At 39.0% G+C, this 22,633-nt stretch overlaps 2 protein-coding genes across 3 annotated transcripts in view; one reads left to right on the top strand and one right to left on the bottom strand.

Annotated features, from left to right (window-relative positions):
* CCDC22 (CCC complex scaffolding subunit CCDC22) overlaps positions 1-5,895 on the top strand; it is a 24,245-nt gene extending 18,350 nt beyond the window's left edge. For both annotated transcript variants that reach the window (XM_034434260.3, XM_034434261.2), the window contains exons 15-18: positions 2,623-2,718; positions 2,803-2,862; positions 3,896-3,970; positions 5,521-5,895. In XM_034434260.3, coding sequence (XP_034290151.2) covers positions 2,623-2,718; positions 2,803-2,862; positions 3,896-3,970; positions 5,521-5,634 — 345 coding nt within the window. In that variant the 3' untranslated portion in view covers positions 5,635-5,895. The remainder of the gene's footprint in view (positions 1-2,622; positions 2,719-2,802; positions 2,863-3,895; positions 3,971-5,520) is intronic.
* FOXP3 (forkhead box P3) lies at positions 4,836-22,633 on the bottom strand. Its single transcript, XM_060683486.2, has 9 exons — positions 22,464-22,633; positions 16,373-16,508; positions 14,122-14,230; positions 13,910-14,036; positions 9,955-10,033; positions 9,172-9,346; positions 8,449-8,525; positions 7,723-7,821; positions 4,836-6,329 (listed from the first exon to the last, which is right to left on the bottom strand). The coding sequence occupies exons 2-9, from the start codon at positions 16,490-16,492 to the stop codon at positions 6,090-6,092; spliced, it is 1,026 nt and encodes a 341-aa protein (XP_060539469.2). The 5' UTR covers positions 16,493-16,508; positions 22,464-22,633; the 3' UTR covers positions 4,836-6,089.

Here is a 22,633-nt window from a genome sequence, read left to right as displayed (position 1 = left end):
CATATGACTTCAGATGCTGAAGTGCTGAGCTGCCATGAGAACAGCATATTTGACACAGTGAAAGGGCCCAGCAAGGGAGGGTACAGAATCTGTTCAGACTTCCTGCAATGCCATCCCTCTGCATTTTGACACGGGGGTGATTTTAAAAGGCGATCTTTATCCTCTCCACATGCACCGCCCCCAAATCTTAATCATGTCAAATCTACAGATACACTTGACTACAGTGTCAAATTCTTTCTCTGCCAGGTTTGACTTGGCACCAATTTTCTTCAATGATTGAAGACGTACCTATTCACCCAGAGGGTTTTTTTCCCCTGCATTGTCATTTTGTGTGTTGCTGTCATTTGTATTAAGCTGTTTCAACAGTTATGACTTCTTCCATTGAATATGGTTTTATTTGCTCGGTTTACTATATTCACTTTGGCATTACTAAAGTGAGTAACAATACTGTATAAAGCATATCTGCCTCCCTCAGAGGTAACAGGCAAAGAAGCAGGCTTATGCATACAAGGATAATGCCCAGCTATGTACAGGTGGTTTCCAATTCCTTCTGTGCAAAAACTCATTGTGGTCTGACTCTCCTTCACTTTGGCTGAGTCCAGTGTATATGATTTTCTGATTATCTTTCATTTCACCTGGCTGGGTTCCAAGAGGAATGTATGAAAATCTTTGTCAATTTTAATTAATTTAATTTAATTTAATTAATTCAATTTATATGCCGCCCCTCTCCGAAGACTCAGGGCGGCTCACAATACATTTTAAAAAATCATTATAAAAAACATTTAAAAATTAAAAACATTAAAAACTTTAAAACCTCATTCATGCCATTCATGGCCAGATCTCGCCAGATCACAAGAGCAAGATCAACGGCCCCTGGCCTGCCAGAAAAGCCTGGTCTTCACCGCTTTTCGGAAGGCCAATAGGGTGGGGATGGTCCAGACCTCAGGAGGTAACTGGTTCCAGAGAGCTGGGGCAATTTTACAAGTACTCCATCATTTCCATTGGCAAAAAGTATAGAACCTTTTAAAGTGCCAGGCGTAAGTATCCACTCTCGGTGATTTGGATCTGATCACATTCTCACAACCCAAAAGAGCTCACAGGAGTGGTAAAACATCAGGATAAATCAGGCAAGGAATCCAATATCATGTAGACCCATGCTATTTTTTAATTGTAAAGCTGTAGTAATATCAGACTCCAGCCCCCCCCCCCCCCCCAAAAAAAAAAAAAAAAAAACCACACTGAGCTGCTTCTAACCATTTCCTGCCTATGGACAAAAATCTTGCCAAACTCAAGTAAACTACTTGCATCATTAAATATATACTCTGAGAACTTCTAGGGAATTAACTCTCTTCCTTCCAGCCAAACTATCTAAACTTCACTGTCTTTTGCTCCTCTGCAATGCCCACCCTTCCTCCTGGGAATCTGGATTATATTCCATCACAAGCAATAGAATTGTGCAAATCTAAATGCACTTCCACCTCCCTCTCTATCTTTGTGGAAACTAGAGTCTTGCTTGTTTACTAAGGTTACATTCCAGTCCTGGTCTCAGTATTTTATCTGACCGTTATCTTGGTCACAGCTCTTCTTCCTGTCCCTCAAGGCCATCTGCCCACTATGTAAAATGGGGGGAGATTCCCCATAGATGCATTCTCAGAGCAAAAACGGAATTTGAAGTGCAATAAATAAATTAGTTGCCTATCTTCCTGGAAGTCTGGACTCTTCTTGTGCCAGAATCTTTGAACTCTGGTTACCATTTCTGTCTAACCAAACACATGGCATCAATCAAAGATGGTGGCACTGAGCAAGCTTCATAAGTCTCTTTCAATAATGGTCCCTCTCTTCTCTTTTTTTTTTAATGAAAAGTTTTAAAAAGTTTTACAAACATTTCCCCTTCCCCCTCCCTCTTCCCCTTTCAACCCTCCCCTTCCCCTCCCTCCCCCCCTGCTTCCCAGAGCAAAATACAGAGTATAACATTTGACAATCATAAGCTAATTATCTATAGCCTCCTATCCCCCTCTTGAACTTTTAACTCCCCTTTTACTAAACTAAATTTAAGTACTTTATAAAATCTTTGATCATTCGTAAGCTATTTGAAATTTTTTAGTCCGATATTTGCCTTGAATATAATCAATCCATCTTCTCCATTCTAACATATATTTCTCATTTGAATGGTCCTTTAGATATGCTGAAATTTTCGCCATTTCTGCTAAATTTACTACTTTTAATGTCCATTCTTGAATAGTAGGTAAATCTTCCTTCTTCCAGTACTGCACCACCAAGAGTCTTGCTGCAGTTATTAAGTTCAGAATCAAATTAGTCTCTATAGCCGTACAATCTGTAATTATACCTAACAAAAACAACTGTGGAGTAAACTTTATCGGTCCCTCTCTTCTCAACAGGGCCCTCAACTTGCGCCTGTCTATATTCAACAAAGGCTATTCCTCTCACTACTGAGCTTTAATGATTAGGAAGGCTCTTCACTTAACAGTGTTTACAATAATTGCTGCTATTATTTTAGTGTTGTTCAAAAATTTCTTATTGGCAATTACGAAATCTATTAAATTCTCCTTTGCAAAACTTTGCTGCTGTTTTATGTGTGGCTACTTGCTTTTCCTTCCCAAGATCTTACATGACACCAAGGAGCTCCAAAAGGAGATTAATAGCCTTGCTGGGAAGCTGGACCGGACTTTTGCTGTCACTGATGAGCTGGTTTTTAAGGTAATGGCTGGGGATCAGAAGAGGGTAGAGCACTGAAGGGGCACATTGAAGAAGCTAACTTCTTCCCCTTGTCTCTTTCCACAGGATGCCAAGCGGGATGAGGCTGTGAGGAAGGCATATAAGTATTTGGCAGCTTTGCATGAGGTGAGAGGTTTCCTATCACAATAATACGCAGTAGATGTTTGCAAGTGCGCGCGCGAAAGAAATAGATTATTTTTATGCTGCCTTTTAAAGGGAAATAATCAGAAGCCAAAAAACAATACAAGGCTAACTTTAGAATATTAGAACTATAGTGGAAACATTAGAAGGAAAGGAGATGAGTCTCAATGCCTTTTGACATTGACCCTGGAGAAGAGAAATTCCTGCAAGAGAACAGCAGCTTTTTTTTGGTTAAGGGCTACATTTCTTATAGATAGGGCATAATCTGTTGGGAGGCACAAAGGGAGAACAATGTGCATAATGAATAGAGGTATCTTTCCACTCTGATACTCTTCTTTTCCTTTTCCCTGCACTCCTTTTTTCCCTTCCCTGTTATCTTTCAAACTCCCCCTTTAGTTTTCCTCCAGGAGGCTGCTAGGGAAGGGTATGATATCTTTTAGAGATGGCTTGCTTTTAAAAGGCACTTGAAAATAAGCCAAGGGCCACAGGTTGCCATGCCCATGCCATTCCTCCAGGAAAGTCCTGCCACTATTTGAAGACAATGCAGAAGAGGTGTCTTGGCTATGGACTGTACAAGTGAGCCTGAACTGCCCATCTGGAAGGGTTGAACAATGAGGCAGGCAGTCCCTAGCGAAGTCTAGTGACAACCATTAAGGCTTAAAACCAGGATCTTGATTTGAGCCCGGTAAATACTTCGCAACTGAGTATTTCAGGACCGACATATTGGACTTTTTACACTGAGTACTGCTTAGCATCCTAGTGGGGATGGTTTGCATCAGTCATATTTCTGGACAGCTTGAAAGATAGGCCTACGAAACACAACATAATATGGCATGAGGGCAGGTATGTGATGTGGGTATATAATCTTATTTAGGATACTTCATATAAGTGCCCTTGTAAATGTAATCCTACCTTTGTTAAGAGTTAACTTGTTACTGTATATACCCAAGATGGTCCACGCTGCATTATATCTACTTGGGACCTTTCCCAGTAGCTGCCATTTCTGCCTCTCCCTTAGAATTGCAGTCAACTGATCCAGACTATTGAGGACACAGGTACCATTTTGCGAGAAATCCGGGATCTTGAGGAGCAGGTGAGTCTGACTTGAAATACAGGTGGCAGAAGGAAACTATTATGGCTTTCACACAGTTATCACTATTTGTATGTATTTGAAATTTGTTAGTTTCAGTCCATTGGCAGCTGTTCATTTCATTTCTTGAAATAAAATAGCTCTTGAACAGTTGCTCTTCTGTGTAGAGATACCTGCCTCTCTGCTTTTCTGATAGCTTTCTCATGATGCTCTATCCCTCCTTCTTCATTATTTTGTGAGAATATGTGTGAAAGCCCCTCTAAACTCTGTATAAAATATGATGGAGTTCGCTAATAATTTCTGATTCTGCAATCTCCTAATATATTCAGCTGAAATTGGGAATAACGTTTAATATCCTTGGTTATTTTTAATGAAAAGCCCAGTCTCCTGTTATAGAGGCAGCTATTAAAAAGCCAGAATCCCTCTAGACCTGAAGTACGGCCTCAACTGCCTGCTCAGTTTCCCTTTTCTCTCCTATATATATCTTGTAGTGTATATTGTCTGCTTCTTGAGTAATAAAGTTTCCTGTGCAGTGTTATACACCAATGCCTATTAATTCTTTTATGTTTGTTTAGGGCAGACAGTCTCAGGCATTTTTTGGTTCATGGCATCCTTAGCAGTTCCAAATTGGGTGCTGCAGTGCCCCAGGGCATCACAGCAAATTCATTAATAGGTCCTTTATTAAGTAGTAAAACATCTCACAGCGCCCTGTGAGTTTGCTTTGTGGCCTGGTGATGCCATGGGGCACAGTTTGGGAACCTCAAATGTAATGTTTTGGTATGGGTTCTTAACATAACCTGATTTAGCAAAAAAAAAAAAAAAACACACCCAACCCTAGGAATAAAAGGGAAATCAGTTTTTTTAATAATTTTGTTCACCCTTGATTAGAAAAGCAGAAGTGAGGTTTTTTTTTTCCTGATAAGCATTTGCAATTTTAGATACATGATTAGCCTGGCAGTATCAAAGCGGACCTTCCAAGATAGGCGTAAGCAAATCACAGTATCCTTTAACACCCCTCCCCTCAAAAAATTCTGACCACTGAATTTTGATGGCAAACGACCAAAAGGTTTTTGACGCTGGTGTCAAAGTTATATTGAAAAGCTATGGAAATCACCTTTCGGCTATAAGATCACCTAAACCTACAACAACACCCCCCTCAATAGTTTGGAAATGCTGGCGCTGCCATTGGATAGTTAACCATTCTGTTATGGCAGCACTTGATAGCTGAAGATAATCATGCCATAAAAATAAAGTTTAAATGACGTTCCCCCCATCAACTAAAAGGTTTCCCACCTCCTATTGGAAAATGGTTCGAAATCTTTTCCAGATATCCTGTCTCTCTTACAGTTTTACTGTAATAAATAAGGATAAGAGTATAATTTTAAAAAAGGTGTGTGCTGGTGTGAAAGTGATAATTTGGGAACCGAATGCCATTATTTTCAATTTTTTTTAAAAATTTTTGACAGATTAATTCAGCATGATGGATTGCAGAGAGAGCAAGCGTGCCTCCTGTCTAAAATAACAGCCCCCATTTGTTTGTTTCCCCTTTCCAGATTGAGACTGAAACTAGCAAGAAAACCCTGAGCAATTTGGAGAGGATCCTTGGAGATTATCGGGCCATAAAGCAGGAAAATACATCACTGCTCAGCCGTTCCCGAGAGACATGAAGATCCCATTTTGATACACAGTTCTAGATGGTTCAAGGGGAGAGTGAGCAGGGCTCATTCTTCCAGGCTCTGCCTAGATTGCAAAAACTAGTCAAAGTGCAGCACATTTCGGGCACAATGTGAAGCCTTTGTGTCTATACTGGAGAAACAGATATGCAATGGGGACATTCTTTCCTCCATTTATTATTTCAAACAAGGCCCTTGTTCCTTTTCTCCTGAAAACACAATAAAATTCCCCTTTTCCCTTTTCTTTATTCAGAATGCTAGGACTGCTGCTATGAATTAAGAGAATACTGCAGCGTGGCCAGTTTAAGCTGCCTCTGCTTCAAAATGTTTTGCCTCCAAATTCGATGCTTCTGCATCCATAGCTTGGAAACAGGATCTTGAGCACTGCTGTCTTTGTGTATGATGGGGGAAGAGTCAGCTCAACTCACAGGGGTTCCTGGGAAACCCCCTCACAGGGGTTCCTGGGAAACCAGAAAAGTGGGGAGACGTGTTCTTGGCTGGGCAGTGGATTCCAATGGGGCAACAGAACCACCTACTCCTTGGTTGAACAGAACTGGGTATGGATATGTAGCACAACGCTGGCTTCTTTTCTTCTGGTACTCAAGTTCATCCACTGTCCAAACAGCTCCCTTGACGTTCTCCACTCGCACAAAGCATTTGTGCAAGCTCAGGTTGTGTCGAATAGCATTCTGTGGATCGAAGAAAGACAATGATGGTTAAATTTGCATTCTTCATAGCCAGTCTTCGTTCAGGTTGCCTTCCAAAATCTCTCACCTTTCTCATGCTTTCAACAGGCAGATATACCAATGCTCTTTTTATAGTCTGGTCTTAATGCTCCTTTATTTGCTCTTCAACCCCTTAACTTTGGTCTGTTCTGAAGTTAACTTCTAAAGCAAATAATCTATAAATTGTTAGCAAGAATATGTTGAGGGACTATTATAGAACTAGGTAACATTCTATAACAGCTGCTGCCCCTTATCAAATCAGATCACTGGTCTCCCTATCCCAGTATGTTCCATTTGGATTGCTTTCCAGGGATGTTGTCCAAGATTTTGGTATCTAGAACCATCTGCATGCAAATGAGATATTTCACTCTTACACAGGGTGGAATCAATTATCTTCAGTATTTCTGACATTTTTTCTGTATAGTTTTGCCCAATTATTTTGGAGTATTATTCCTTCCTCTCATGTTTTCATAGTCGATTTCCAACTATTTTTTATTTTATTTTATTTTATTTTATTTTATTTTATTTTATTTTATTTTATTTTATTTTATTTTATTTTATTTCATGTATGTATGTATGTATGTATGTATGTATGTATGTATGTATGTATGTATTTATTACTCTTGTATGCCGCCCATCTTGCCTAGGTAACTTACCATATTTTTCGGAGTATAAGACGCACCTTTTCCCCCCCTAAAAGAAGGTGGAAATGCATCTTATACACCGAACACAGTCATCTTTGGCCTCCTGCAGCCCCCCCCCCCCCGCTTGTTCCATTTTTGCGAAAAACAGGCCTGTTTTGTACCCGATTTTCACAAAAATGGGGGTGTTTTTGCTCTCCCTGGCCCTCAGGAGCACTCTGTAGGCCTCCCAAACCCTCTGTACGCCCTGTATTTTGCAAAAATGGTGTTTTTGCCCTCCCCCAGACCCCAGGAGCACTCTGCAGGCCTCCCAAACCCTCTGGGTGCCTCGTTTTTCGCAAAAACGGGGCACGCAGAGGGTTTAGGAGGCCTGTAGAGTGCTCCTGAGGGCCAGGGAGGGCAAAACCTTTTTTTTCCTTACTTACCTCTTCGAAATCTTGGTGCGTCTTATACACCGGTACGTCTTATAGTCCAAAAAATACAGTACTCTGATCGTAACTAGGTATGTTTCTCTGATTTGTTTACATTTTGAACTGAAATACTTAAGAGAGGCCTATTTCCAAATTCACGCACATTTTCTTAACTATAATCCACCTATTTCTTTCTCCATTCTGTTACTTTGGTTTTTCCTGCCAATTTCATATGGAAGCACCTCTTTTCCCACCAACTTCAATTTCATCTTTCCTCTTTTGAATTCAAATCTGAGTTCAGCTCACCTTCCAGGTAGGAGTGTTGTGTCTGAAGTAGCCAAAATTGTTGAACCAACGGTAAATTTCACTCAGGCTGAGTTGTTTCTTGGGAGATTCTAGGATGGCCTGCAAATCATAGCATCAGTACTTCATAGCATGGCTGTTTATTGAAAGGGATATTGGTCTGTTTGTGTATAAAGGAAAACTAGCAGCTGCTTTGCCCCAATATTATTTTTACCATCCCCAAACATTTGAAGTGGCTGCTTACAAAAATAACTATTGGTAAAATGTGACTTTTTTAAATATAGAGAATAAGTATTTGTGGACATGGGATAGTGCTGTAGCTAGGAAGAGAAAATGTATATGGCAAGAGCATGGGAAACATAGCATCATTTGCAAGTGCATTCAGTACTCTAAGAAAGTAGGATTGGAGATGGGTGAAATCTATTTACCTTCCCAACTGGTTTGGAAGTGCACATGCCGCGCACGCGCGCTCATTTCACGTGCACACTTGGACTCTCTGCGCATGCGCAAACCCTTCTGTGCATGCACAGAGGGTAAAAAACAGGTTACTTCCTGGTTAAAACCAGGCGGGTGGGTGGGCGGAGCCTTGTGTCACCATCGCTACCAGTTCTCCGAACCAGGAGCATTTTACCCCTGATTGGAGGAGAATGAGTTTGCAAAAGTATGCATCCTGTTTTAAAATAATCTCTTGCTATTTGTGTGAAGTTGGCATATTTTGCAATAACTTACCCAACAAATCAGGGCAGCATATGTGAAGGGTGGGCGGGTTGTGGTATGCCGGTAATAGTCAATGCTGGGGGTTTTCACTGTGGTGACAAAAGTAATTAGTCAGGCAATTTTCTACTTTCTGGAGTCTTCCGGTCCTATTTCCTTTCTGCTTTCTTGAAGGCATTTGCTTTCTAAATATTAGAAACCTGATACTGCTTCTATAGATGTAAAACCTGACCAACGACTTGTAGCAAGCCTTCAAGTACAGCAAATAAAAATTCCCTACTGTATACATTCAGAAGCTGGTTAGCTCCCTATTGGCTCTAACCATCGTGCAGTCTCATAAAGCACAGAAACTTGTTTATCGATGGACTTAAGCTGTTAAGTGGCACTGCCTCTATATTAAGCAAATAAATTGTTCTTATTTGTATAGAGTAAAAACCTAGAATGCAGATTGCATTCCAGTTTGCCACAGTATTGCTGAAACTAGAATTCTGAAGCAGAACTTAGAATGTAGGTCTAGCTGTTCCCACTCAAAATGGCTCAACATCCACTCACACCATTCTGCTTTTTTTATGCTTACTCTTCAGCCTTACACATCCCAAATGGGTTTTTGCAATTGCCGTCCTGTTCTAGACAAATGGCAGAACTTGATCCTTCATCCGGATGAAAACTCCTGTAATCTTAACATTTGAAATTTAGAAATTGAGTTCTGCCTCCAGTCTCCCACAATGCACTTCTCACCTGAATTGCTGTAGAACCCGTGATGATTGGAAAAACAGATCCCGTTCACAAATTCACTCCTTGGCCCTTTGGTATGCTGTGAGAAGATGAGCCCTGACCCATATGAAAGCGGTGAATGGGAGGTCAATGCTAGCTCTGCCCTCATAACAGCCAGTTTCTGCTTTTCTTGTGCCAGCTGCATCACAGAACAAAGATGGGAAAACTATGGTCAGTTTCTAGATGAACCATTCAACTTTATTGAAAATATGCAGGAAATATCATGCATATTCCTACTTATCATGTTATCTAACCTCATATTAAAGGAAAATTCTTCATATAGTTAATGATGGAGCCCAGAGTTTTGGAATATAAGGGTGTCTTTAAATTGTACCTGTGTCTTTATTTGTATTTGCAGTAACTAGTCTATTCTTCTTTTCAACTTTTTAGAGATTGAACAATAAGTGTAAACACATTTAAACTATATTTGGCTATTTGGGGGGTTCCTGCTTTGAGGTTTTTCCCCATTTGGAAGTGCTAGGTTTGCTAACTTAAGGGTTGCCCTGAAATTGTTCATAATACTTCTTGTTACTATGTTTGGTTATGGAAGTGACATAACTTGGAGAATTCAATTTGATTTAGATCATCTTGGGTACTTTAGTTTTATGGGCTTTATCTTCCAGAATCCCCCAACTAGCATAGCCATAACTAAGAATTGTGGAAGATGGTCTAGGCTAGGTGCAGTTAGATTAGTCAAAGGAATGTGATTTCCTTAAGCATGTTCCCTTCTTTCAAGATTGCACTCACCCGATCTTCTAATTTGCGCACCAAATCCTCTTGACTTTGCCACTCAGTATTATCTGCTCTGCATTCCCTGTATGTGACTCTGCAAACGACAATAGCCACAGGCCATTTTAGTCATATCACCCAGCTACCATTTTGATCAAACCATATTGATCACTGACACTCAGAGGAGTTTTTTTGGGGGGGGAGGGGGAGTCATTCTCTGGTGGTGTTTCACTGTTGAGTCACCAGTGCACATTAGGCAAGATGGAGCACCGTAATAACTACTTTGTGCAGAATATAGACAGCTTGATTGCGTTCATCCAGGCAGATGAAACTGAAACTACTATCCTATGATTGCTTCTAATCAGGACCAACTTCAAGACAGAATCCTAAAGAAGCAATAAGGCAACATTTTGTTTTGCTTGGTGGGTGTAAATGATTGCATTCAACCTAGAACCCTCCTTCCATCCACCGAATACAGAAACAGGAGTTGCCAGAGTCATCAATCATAGGCTTTCCCTTCAAAGTTGATAGTACAAGGCATTTCAAGAAGAAGCTAAGAAATTCAGAAGCAAGTCTGAAAGAGTTGGGCTCTCGTTTTGTGGTGATGGTTCATCTGAACTGGGATTAGAGCTCTGTGTCTTAACCTGTGTCTTAAATTCATAAGATTGCAATTATGATTTAGAGGTGGAATCTAACTAAAAGAACATGATTTGAGGTTGGAAACAGAAGAAAGCTTGCTTTCATCTTTCCCAATTAAATGTATGTGCTCCAAATCTGTGTAGCTATTAAAATAATAGAGCAGAAATGCAGAGGTGTGAAAGTCTAATAGAGGGATGGATAAGATGGTCAGCACCTGCTAAGAACTGCTTTTGGTACTGTACAGATTAGATTGCAAAAAGAAAATGCATTATAAAAATAGCCACTCTGTGCATTTAAAATTGATACTACAGGTAGTCCTCAACTTATGACCACAATTGAGCCCAGAATTTTTGTCGCTAAGCAAGACAACTGTTAATTTTGCTCTATATTTTGACCTTTCTTGCCATAGTTGTTAATAGAATCACTATAGCTGTTAAGTTAGGAACACGATTGTTAAGTGAATCTGGCTTCCCCATTAACTTTGCTTGTCAAAAGGTTGCAAAAGGTGATCACATGACCCTGGGACACTGCAACCATCATAAATATGTCAATTGCCAAGCATCTGAATTTTAATCACGACTATGGAGATGCTGCAATGGTCGTTAACTGTGAAAAATTGTCATAAGTCTCTTTTCAGTGCCATTGTAACTTTGAATGGCCTCTAAATGAAGTCTTGTACATCGAGAACTATCTGTATCAATGTTGCTAGTTCCTAATGTTCTGTCCCTGATCCTGAAATTAGAGGCTAATACTTGGAAGTTCTGGTAATGGAGCTTTGGGTGGGGCACCATGGTAACAATGTTTGCTTGGCTCAAAGAGGGACCTGGCTGAATATGGCAGTTTAGGAATTGAGCCTATTTGGACTCAGAGCAGAGTGAAAAGCCACCCAAGCCAAGGAAAATGCCCTATTCACTGCACAATTATTTTGGTCAATCTGTAAACAGCCCATAATTTGCACCCTAAGGCCAACTTTTTCATTTAAAAGGCTGTCCTTGTTGTCCATGAGCGGAGGAGAGGGGCCACACCAGGCTGGCAGAATCTGATGGGAGAAGAATGGAACTAGGGCAGAATCCAGCAAATAATAACAGCCAAATACCATCCAGATAGTTTTCAGACATCAGTATCTCTTATCTCAGGTTGTCTCAACATAATTTCATTTCTTCAACCATACTGGCTGGTTAGCATCCTAAAAATGTTTGGAATTCATCCACAGCAACTTTTTTAAACAAGCAATGCATGTCTTTGTTGTATTTGTGGTATGGGGCCCACATAGTGCCATGTTACTAATGAATGAGGACACATGAAGCAGTAAACTCAGCTCTCAAATCAGGTTATCTATACAGGAAAAATTTTGCATATTCTTGTTTATGCAGCTGTCTAGCCTACATGTGCAACATTTTCATTTTTTTTAAATTAAATTATAAAGTCCTAACTTGTTCTGACCTAGGCTTCACCAAATCACGAAACAGACTCCTTGTCCTGAAAAAACTCTTTTTATTTGGCTAATGTGAATAATTCCTAGCATTCCAACCAGCAAAGTCCAGGCAAACGGTCTTTCATGGGTGAATTGCAACAGCAGACCTTATCAGTCCTTGGATAGTTGCCAAGCTGATAGCTTCCAGGCATAACGATGTACAATGAAATACTTGGCAAGGAGTCTCTGTGAGGCACGAACTCAGATAAGCAAATCTTCACACTAATAAACAAACTAATTGTCTCCTACAAACACCACTCCCCTTTTCCTCCTATTTATTCCCTATGGGAGGGGCCATTCAGCGTTCCCTTGTGCCTTTACTCCCAAGTCGACCCCTGTTCCTTAATTGTTCCCTTCTCCTGACAGCTCTGCGCATGCACACATTGGGAACAGGCTCCAGCTGTTCTTCTGCCCCACTTATCTCTGACTCTGAAGGTAGCTGATAACTGTCAGACGGCCCTGGCCCCATCTCTGCGTCCTACAGAGAGCACTCCTTCCCCAGATTCCAGGACAGGCCCATATTCCTCCTCAACCTCTTCACTGTCCGAGTCTGCTACCAGCTCCGCTGGCCGCTGGCAGGCCACAACACAACTCTTCAAAAGCTTCAATGATATAAAATACCATTTAAAAATCTTAACACTGAGGGGAAAAAAACACAAATTTTAAAAAACAATGAAGGACAATTGGTACCCAATACACATTCTAATCCAAGTCTTGGGAAAAGCTTGGTTTTCAGAAGCATGGCTGGGGACGGCCAGTCATATCTTGGGGAAAGGGCGGGGATATTGCTCTAGAGGGAGGTGCTATGAGAAAGAAAGCACGCTTCCTATGTCCAATTGGGTGGTACTCCTTAATGGATGGGACCTGGAGCATTCCAACTCTGCCTGATCCTAGAGTCCAAACAGAAGCTCCTGAAGACTGATGGCCCTTTAGTTTTCCATTCAGACAAGGATTGTGCAGATAATGTTTGAGTCACTTGCTCCTTTCTAGCCTCTTTCAAATGTGTTGGATCACATCTCTCAGAATTCCCTCCCTGTATTTTGGATGAGAAATCTGAAAGCTGTAGTGGAACTGCAAATGTGGGCTTGGTAGCAGGGCTAGTTGCCTTAACTAGCTAGTTGTTAGTTGAACCAGTATCCTGCCTCTACAACATGTTATTGTACATTAAGTGATTCTGTGATATGTGAATGAACAGGAAGACCTACTATATGAATACCAGTGTAGAAGTTGCTATTAAGTAAGCTGAATGCAGACATGGTCAAACATTTTTTTTTCCTGCCAGAAGACAAAATAAAATCACCACTTTCCCTGTATAGAAGCAAGTAGACTGACAAATGAATATTGAGTACTGACAATGGGCCTTTCAGTTTTGACTCCTGACAACTGCCTGGACTAATACCTGCAGCTTTCTTAGCAAGGTTTTTTGGAAGTGGTTTGCCATTGTCTATGTCCTAGAACTGAGAGAGAGTGACTTGCCTGAGGCCTACCAACTAATTTTGTGCCTAAGGCAGGACTGGAACTAATGGTCTCCCAGTTTCTAGCTTGATGCCTTAACCACTACCCCAAACTGGCTTTTGCCCAGAACATATGGAGCAACTCAAATGGTACATCCAACCAGCTTGATTCCCCAGGAATCATTTCACCTTGTTGGCAGAGTCAGCCTATAATTCCATCTGTAGCATTCATTTTCTGCTATTCAAAGGATTAGCAAAACTTTCTGAACACTGAGAAGAATTGCAGCAGAGGATCAAATTGTAATGGGAAATAGCAAAACCTGTGCTTTAATATTTGTAGAGATATCTGTGAGGGATGTTTTTGGTGGAAGAAGTAGGCAGAGGTAGTAAAGATGGACTGGCTCACCTTTCCTGGTACTGGTGCAAGCAAGAGGTGGCATCTGTGCGAAGCTGCTTTCCTTGAGCGTTTTCTCTGGTGGGAGATGTAGTAAGAGCAGCCTGGTGAGCCCAGTCCTTTTTTCCCGTGTTAATCCCTGAAACAAAACTGGTTAGAAAGAAGAGGAAGGCAGGGAAGGAGCTCCAGGCTACATGCGTCCTGTTTTCCCAGCTTCTACTTACGAGATGCTAAGTCATGGTTTGAGCTTGTTGGCTGAAGATTTGGTGGCAAGACTGAGCCAGAAAACGGCAGGGGGAGTTGCAACTGCTGACTGCTATCCGCATGGGTGTTCTGAGGAAAGTAAAACATGTGTGGAGTAAAAACTGAATACTGGAACACCAAGCCCCAAATCCTGAAACGCTTCTATTTTCTAATGGCAAACCAGTGCCTACCCAATTGGCAGTCAGAGCCCCAACACATGTGGATTTGTGAAGGATGTCCAATGAGCATAAGGCAGAACTGTCTTGAACCTTTTTCCTTATATCCAGGACACATGCTCAGCATTCATTTTTAAACCATGCCCTTTACTGCTGGATCCAGACAGCTCTATGATTCTCAACATTTCACAAGGCAAATATCTGCCACTTGATGTCCCCAAATGTATAGAATTGGTTCACATGTCACTCTAAAGGCTAAGGAGCATATAGATAATCCACTAGTTTGTATAGCAGTTCAGTGGATTGTGTGGAAAATTTTGTGACTTGCTAATGAGCTAGAAGTGCAAAGATGTAGAAATACAAAGTTATCTTTTGATCCTGTATTATCTTGTAAGCTAACATTCTGCATATATTTATGTTCAGTGTGTTAACAACTGGTGCTTTTACATTCATATCTCAGTTATTTATTAGAAAATGAATATTGCCAGGAAAGGTAGTATTAAAAATATTTTTGATAATTTACATGCATACCCAAGATCAAGCTACTATCTCTGGAGAATCAGAATTCAAATCTAAATATTTAGAGAGCCAGTTTGGTATAGCAATTAAAGCATCAGGCTAAAAATTGGGAGACTGTTCTGCCTTAGGCACAAAACCAGTGGATGTCTCAGTGGTGGGATTCAAATAATTTAACAACCGGTTCTCTGCCCTAATGACCAGTTGGGTAGGCGTAGTTGGGTGGTCATGTGACTGGGTGGGCGTGGGCGGGGTGGGCGTGACACGGATCTCGTGTGATGCTAAGGACTTCCCTGAGACCCTCCCTCACTCTTATTATGCAGGGAATCTTCCAGTTACAAATGTAATAGAGCCTGCAAATTACATTTGTAACCTGGGGATTCATTTGATTGAATCATGTTAAATGAATGTGATCACTCCCTGCTTTCCATAATGCATTTGTTAATCGAATGCGCAGGTCATTAAATGCACATGAGGTATCTCAGGCTGGGGAATAGCATGTGGGGCCTAGTGCTAGAGCAGGCCATCCAAGGCTTCCCCCAATCCACTGAGACACCTCATGCTCCCCTGTGGTCCCCACAATTGCTCCCCTCCCATCCTGCCCCGCTGGGCCTCCACAGACTGGGCCTGCTTTGCTAGCATCACAGGTTCCACTTACTCCTACCCACCCCATTTCCCATGGATAACTTACTTTTTGAAGATCTCCAGAGGTCCAGAACAGGCTGACCCACTGGCAGTGAAGCCAAAGTATTTTATTCAGCTGATGGCAAAGCTGTGACAACGTGAAATCTAAGGAAAACATTTTCACCAGCTTCTGAGTAAAAGACTTTCACTTAGGACCATGTGCTTTAGGACAGCTTCAGGGATTGAGGTAGCAATAGCAGCCAATCAACGAGCAGCTTGCTTCCTTTGTCTCATTGGGCTGAACTGCAAGCCCCTTGTTGATTGACTGCCATACCCCAATCCCTGAAGCTGCTCATTTGAACTAGCCAGTCAGTAGCAAGCAGGAGGCTGCTCCATGCCGGCCAACTGGGCCCAAACTAAGCCTGAAGGCCCTCATGGCAGAGAAACCAGTCTTTTATTCAGATGGGGAAAGCTGTTTTCCTTACATCTCACTTCTTACAGCTTCACCAGCTTCTGAATAAAAGACTTTGGCTTCTCTGCCATGTGGGTCAGCCTCTTCTGCAGTGAAAAGTAAGTACAGTAAAGCCATTGGAAATGGGGTGGGGAGGAAAAAGTAGGCCCACAGAGGCTCTATTTTGGCCTGTAACAGCCAGGCAAGGACTCCAGAGGCCTGAATGGGGCGAGGCTTCAGCTGGTTCGGTGAACTGACCAAGCAGATAACAACCGGTTCTAGTGAACTGGTCTGAACCAGTTGAATCCCACCACTGGATGGTCTCCCTCAGCTCTAGGAGGCAGGCAAGGGAAAACCACTGCCACAAAAACCTTGTCTAAAAGCAAAACAGAAACGGATGATTTCTCAAGAAGCCTCATCAGCTACATGACAGGCCCACCTTCATTGTCACATACAATGACTTACTGGTTGCTTATATGATGCAGTCCGTATCACCACAGATGGCCGATTCTGGTTAGTTATTCTCAGGCTAGGCTGAAATACTATCTTGGAACTTTGCGAACAGGGTGCCTTGGGACCAGGCATTGAGAATTGGTAATATCTGGAATAAAATTTAATCAAATTAACATACACTTCAACCATCTTTTTTCTATATGGTCAAGACCCAAGTCTTAAAAGTCCCTGAAAAAAAAGCAATGTCAGTAACTGCCATGGACTGACATAAAAATACACTTGATGCTATTCTAGCAGAGAAACAAAGAGAAGGGCAAATGTATTTCCATTTTTCTAAAAATAATATACATATACTTTCAACATATGTGGTGCTTCACAACCTCTCAATTCCATTATTGTTATTATTCCCAAGGAAATCTTATGGTATTACCTGAAATATTTGCAAAAACAGAGGGTAGTTCCATTATAGTCTACTATCTACATACAATCTAGTATCTACATACAATCTAAAACTCTCCTCAAACTGGAAAGCAGTGTTTCCCATTGATTTATAAGGAATACTGTACTGTACAACTTAATTGTGTAAGCTCCCCAGAGCCACTTGACAGTGAGAGGGTGGCATATAAAAGTACAGTACAATTTTACTTTTCCAGAAAGGGGGCAGGTCAAAGAAGCTGTGGCTCTTTTCTGCATAGCCTTCTGGGAATTGTAGGCAGTTTCTCGTTTGCTGTGTCTCCTCTTCCACAAAGGAAATGGTAGCTTAGCCTAATATAGAAGACTGTGAGGCTAGAAATTGTAGTTTTATTCTAGTTTCTACATGCATTGTTTTGTTAAGCAGTCTCGATCTTTCGAAAATAACTCATTTTAACTGTAGAATAATTATTTTCCCTATTTTAAACCAACTGTGCAATACCGTATAAATTTCAGCTAAATTTGCAATTTCTTAGGCAACCATGCTACTTCTTTTTGCTATTATCAAACTTCGAAAACTCCGAAATAGATGAAATCTTAATTTATTACAAGAAAAAAAAAATCTTGACGTGGAATTAGATGCTACCTCTTTGAGATTTCCAAATTAAGTCTTGTTAAATTAGCATTTTAAACTGCATCATAAACTATTGTTTTTCAATTTTTTAAAATTATGATTTATTTTTCTTTGCCATCCAAAGTTTTTTCTGATAGATCCATACCCATATAATTTTGTTTAATAAATAAAACAAATTAGTTGTCTTATTTCTTTATATTTTTGTCTACAACATAAAATATTCAAGAGACTCTTAAAACATACCATAGTCCTTACTGATAGCCGAATGTGGCTTAAAAGTCCATCCTACGTGAGTCTTGCTATTGTTATTAATATGATTTTGAGACGTGCTACACTTCCTTTTTTTGAAGAATTCTGCAATCTGCATTTCATTACTAGGATTATAGATCTGTATAAAGAATATACTGTGCCACAACAGAGAAAAACAGACAGTTTCTAGAAAATAACATCAATAAATAGGAAGCTTGGCAAGTAAAATACCCAAGTACACATGCTTTTAAACATCCTTGTGTATTCATTGAGAAGCTTGCTTCGCTTGGATTTTATAAATGGGTGTGCATATTTGCTTATAACATATGTTTGTGTACATTTTCCCCAACCTTGCATATTTGCTACAGAAAAAATATTTTTTTCTCCAAATATACATTAACCACAGGGAATTGATGGTCAGTGGCATATGAATGTGTTTTGCCTTGTCAGGTGATAAAATAGAACTAAAAAGGATCACAGTGCAACCTTCATTTTTAACATAAAGTTAAATTCTTTTGAAATAATAAACATCAATCATTAAAATAAACTCCTCCTATAAATAATACAGTTATTTGAAAATACAAATTGTTCACAGGCATACCCCCTGAATGTGTATACCTGAATTTCTGAATGAAATAGACTTTATAAAAAAAATTATTGCACCTAAATACAGTTTCCCAAAAAATTGGAATTGGTTTATTCGTAGGAAACAAATCCTTTTGAAAAATGAATATATAATGTTCTTGAAAAAGAAATTATCATGGGAAAGACAACTCTCCCTCAATAATCAGATCTACCAAAGTGGGTTTATACAAAGATAAATAGGGAAGGAGGAAAAAATAATTTCAAAATAACGAAGTATTCATGGATAAAATCTATTTATGCATCACTAAGAGTCATCACTGACTTGATGCACATAATCAATCAAATGTAGAAGTATCAGGTCATACTAAATATAATCCTGTCCTATATGTAGTTCCATATGCCTCAAGCAGACATGTAGGCCATAAAATGTATATTCATCTTACTAGGTTTACCATTATTTTATGAATTATGACTTGTTTCTCGATCTCAAAAAAAATAACTGAAATTACAAAAGCCTTTGTTAGGAACCTCACAAACTATAGTACGGAACTATAGTAGATCCTAGAACTGATTCAGTAACAAATGCAATGATTTAAAAAATGTCTATTAAATTCGTTTGTTTCAAGAAGTGTCTCTTTTGAATATTTGCTTGGCAGGTTACGATTTGGAATTTACATAGTCGTGACTTGCATACTTTCTAAGGACTACATGGAAAAAAAGTAGTGCATTAGTTAGCAGTGGAAAGTATTGCACACCGGAAACTAAAGGGAGTCATCTAAATGTAAAATCTATCCCCTCCTATAATCCCAAACTTGAAATATTTCTGTTCCTGGCCCATAACTTCATCCTAAGTAATACTCATTTGCCTCCCAAAATGTTGAAGTCATCTTGTTTCTTACCACCGTGCAAAACACGGTGATAATGTTTATTTTGTAGAAATGAGAAGAAAATGCTTTCACATAATGGGTTGCAAACCGCTGATCCACATTCCCCGAAAATGTATGTCACAAGCGGCTGGTACCGTATGTAAAAACTTTCCTATACGTCAAACCAAGTATCGAACAACTTCTCTGGGGTTAAAAATTCCCCTCTTGGCAAACGGATGAGCCAGAAATGCCTAACTTACACCATGTGTTCTCAAGTTCACCTAACATGGAACAGCGTCTGTAGTTTTACAGATTAGGATTATCTATAAACATTGTTAAATTTATTTACTAGATTGTGTATGCCACTCAGTCAAAGGGATTCTAAGCAACTTACATTCCCCTCTTACAGTAAAAAGGCTAAAACACCAAAATAAACAACAAATCAGTTATAATTGCAATTACAAAAATGTTGATACCTGAAGAACAAAACAAAAACCTGTTATTTATAGGAGTTCCACTTCTTGACTTCTCTTTAAGACACATTAGAATGGCTGTCCTAAAATTAATAGGCTGGAAGTTATCTGCTAAATGTTGAATGTTATTACAAAAAGAGACAAAGAGAAACCTGGATTTTGTGAGAATGACAATCCGTAAATGAACTTTCCCTTCTGATTTTCTTGGATAAGTGGCAGCAGAAAGCCTTGGAAGGTCCATGAAAATCCATTTTAATCATCTGTTTTTCAAACTCTTTAATTCCAAAGGTGTAAAATGTCCCCATTAAAAAGATACTTAAATGCATGATGTCCATATTAATTATTATATAATAGAATAATAAATTGAAATTCTGTGGGGAGCCATTTTGTACATGAGATTTCAATAAAACAACTAATACTTTTTTTTATTTTGGGGAAGTTCTGTTCATGGGAAATTGAACAACTAATTTTGCATTGTTGTGTCATATGCAATGCTGTTTACCTTATAAGTCCAAACATGATCCAGAAATTATAACTCACTGACCATTAAATTTATAGATTAAGCCCAGGGATGGATTACTTTGCATAAATGCATGTATCCAAAACTTTACATAGTGTAAATATTACATACAGTGATTTTAACAGCTTTGGTGGTGTACAACCACTCAAAAAAAACAGAAGTACCATCTATACCTCCTCTGAAATTTTTCCCATCCGTAAAACAGGGAAGTACAGAATCTGAAACTCACTGGGGAAAAAATAAGAGTAGAAACGTATTAAGCAGAAGAGCAAAGGAAAAGACAAAAGTTAAAGTCCTGCCTCTCGCCTTTATTTCTGCTCAAAAATTATCCTAATTTTTATGTAATATGCGATACTGCTTTCAACCTCTCAGTTACAGTTGTAAAACTGCAAAATATATTGTCACAGCATTGATCTCCAAAAGTTTAAGGGACCCTGCAAATATTACTTAATTACAAAATAGATCCTGAACTGATTTAGTATATGAGTTCTGAAAACCCATTTGTGATTTGTGAACCATACGGTTACTAAATTATCTGATATAATTTAAATTAAGTCAAATTTATTTATTGCATAAATTGAAACGTTAACTACCGCCCATCACATAAATTGCTCCAAGTTCATGAAATAGAAGTTTTCTTGTATCCATAACTGACAGATGAACCCAAAGTCAAAACATGAAATTGGAAGATTTATTTTATTTTCTTTCTTGCAAACTGTTTATATATCCTAGTTTTACCTTTTTAGATTGCAATGATTCAGAGAGATAAAGTCTTGGCTAACTGGTCCTTATCTGAGAAACTTTCTATATTTTTAATGCAAATAAATAAGACACTTTTAAAATTTCAAAAACAAAAAAATGTTTTCCATATATTACATATGTAATTTTATCTATATTGGCACATATATTTGAACAAGAATGTTGGCCTACCATTAGAGGTAGGACTTTAAATAATACATAAACAGAAAAGCATGTTTAGATTTTATGGCAAGTAATAATTCAGAATTTAAACATTCATAGAGTGTGAATTGCTTCAGTGATAATTCAGATTCACACATACACCTCAAACTGCTACTTGTATATATTGAGTTTTTCATCACGTGGAACTTTCTCTGGTATTTTCAGTGGAAGGCCAAATACTGCATTCTCTTTCTTTTATAGAAGAGATACCTCCATCTGTTACTGTTATGAAGACTTTTTTTATGAGAATCCACAAAAAGTTCTGGTTTCCAATTTTTTCAACCATTGGTTTTACCACTGTCCAGCCAGAGGCTTTTATGAAACAAACAGGCCCAACATAAAAGTAACAGCCATTATGATATGTGATATCATATGATTTATGTCCAGCATCTAATCTTTAAGCATGCTGTCTCCAAGTACAAAAATTCCACATAGCCAAACTAATAGGTTATAATAACTCTGTCCAATTATTTTAAGTAGCTGTTTGAATTAATCACTGCATTATCACTGTATTGCATTGACAATGGCTTTTCCCAGATTAAACCCATCTTGTTAGAAGAAATTCTTTCTTTCTTGACCCTAAACCTAAATAGATAAGTAATTTAATTGGAGGAGCCCATGCTCCTATGGCACAAACAAAAAAAGAATAGTTATGTCTGCTTTAGAAATCTGGTAGCATCTTTTCTAACTACTTTCTAATTTCATAAACTGCATAAGCTTTTGTGAACTGTAGCTCATTTCACCAGATGCATAGAGTCCTGGAAGTTCTGTATTCTTTAAAACCGCTACAACTTTATAACAAATACAGGAATGCCTGAGACAAAATACAGTCTCTGGATCTAACATTTTTTAACAATTAATTTTAAAATACGACCCAGCATATCTCAGTTAAAATAAATGAATTTAAGAGGGCATATATCATATATCAAGACATTGAGTTTATTCAGAAAATCTGAATATATTTTAAATACATTGAAATCCCTCCCAATACATATTTCCTACTACAGTATCTAAGAAGCCAGGATTTAGATAATTAATACTACAAGTCAATTCCTTTGCAATGTTCATTGTATTCCTGTTGCAAAATACGATTTCAAGTTGGTATTGGTATCAAAAATGTCAGTATTAATACCTTCTCAATTTGCACATCTAATTGGCATGTACATCCTGAATTTTGGACCAAACATTGTATCAAATTTATATTGGTTTATATAAAATCCATGGAATAGGTTGAGTAAAGCATGTTTTGTGAAAATCTAAATGTCCCTTCAAGTATTGTGAGATACTATTTTGAATTGGACAGAATACAGTTGGTGATGTAGATAATCCAATTGTTTTTTTTTAATGGTATAAAATCTTCGATAGTCTGATTTTTCAGAATAATTGGAAAGCCAAATAAACTTACCGCCTGGGGCTTTGCTTTTCAGATCAGATGAGGTCAGTGGATGGATATATAGTGAAGAATCCTCAAAAACAAATCAGTATTTATATTGTGAGGAAGCCACCTGCCAAAGCCACAGGAGTTGTCATAGCCCAATCTGCTTATCAGGGGTATTTTTCTTCTTCTTTTTCTGA

This window comes from Pantherophis guttatus, chromosome 2 (assembly GCF_059756535.1).
Source record: "Pantherophis guttatus breed Tessera chromosome 2, ASM5975653v1, whole genome shotgun sequence".
Taxonomy (NCBI): domain Eukaryota; kingdom Metazoa; phylum Chordata; class Lepidosauria; order Squamata; family Colubridae; genus Pantherophis; species Pantherophis guttatus.
Note: the sequence above shows the minus strand (reverse complement) of the source record. Positions and strands in the feature narration are given on the sequence as shown.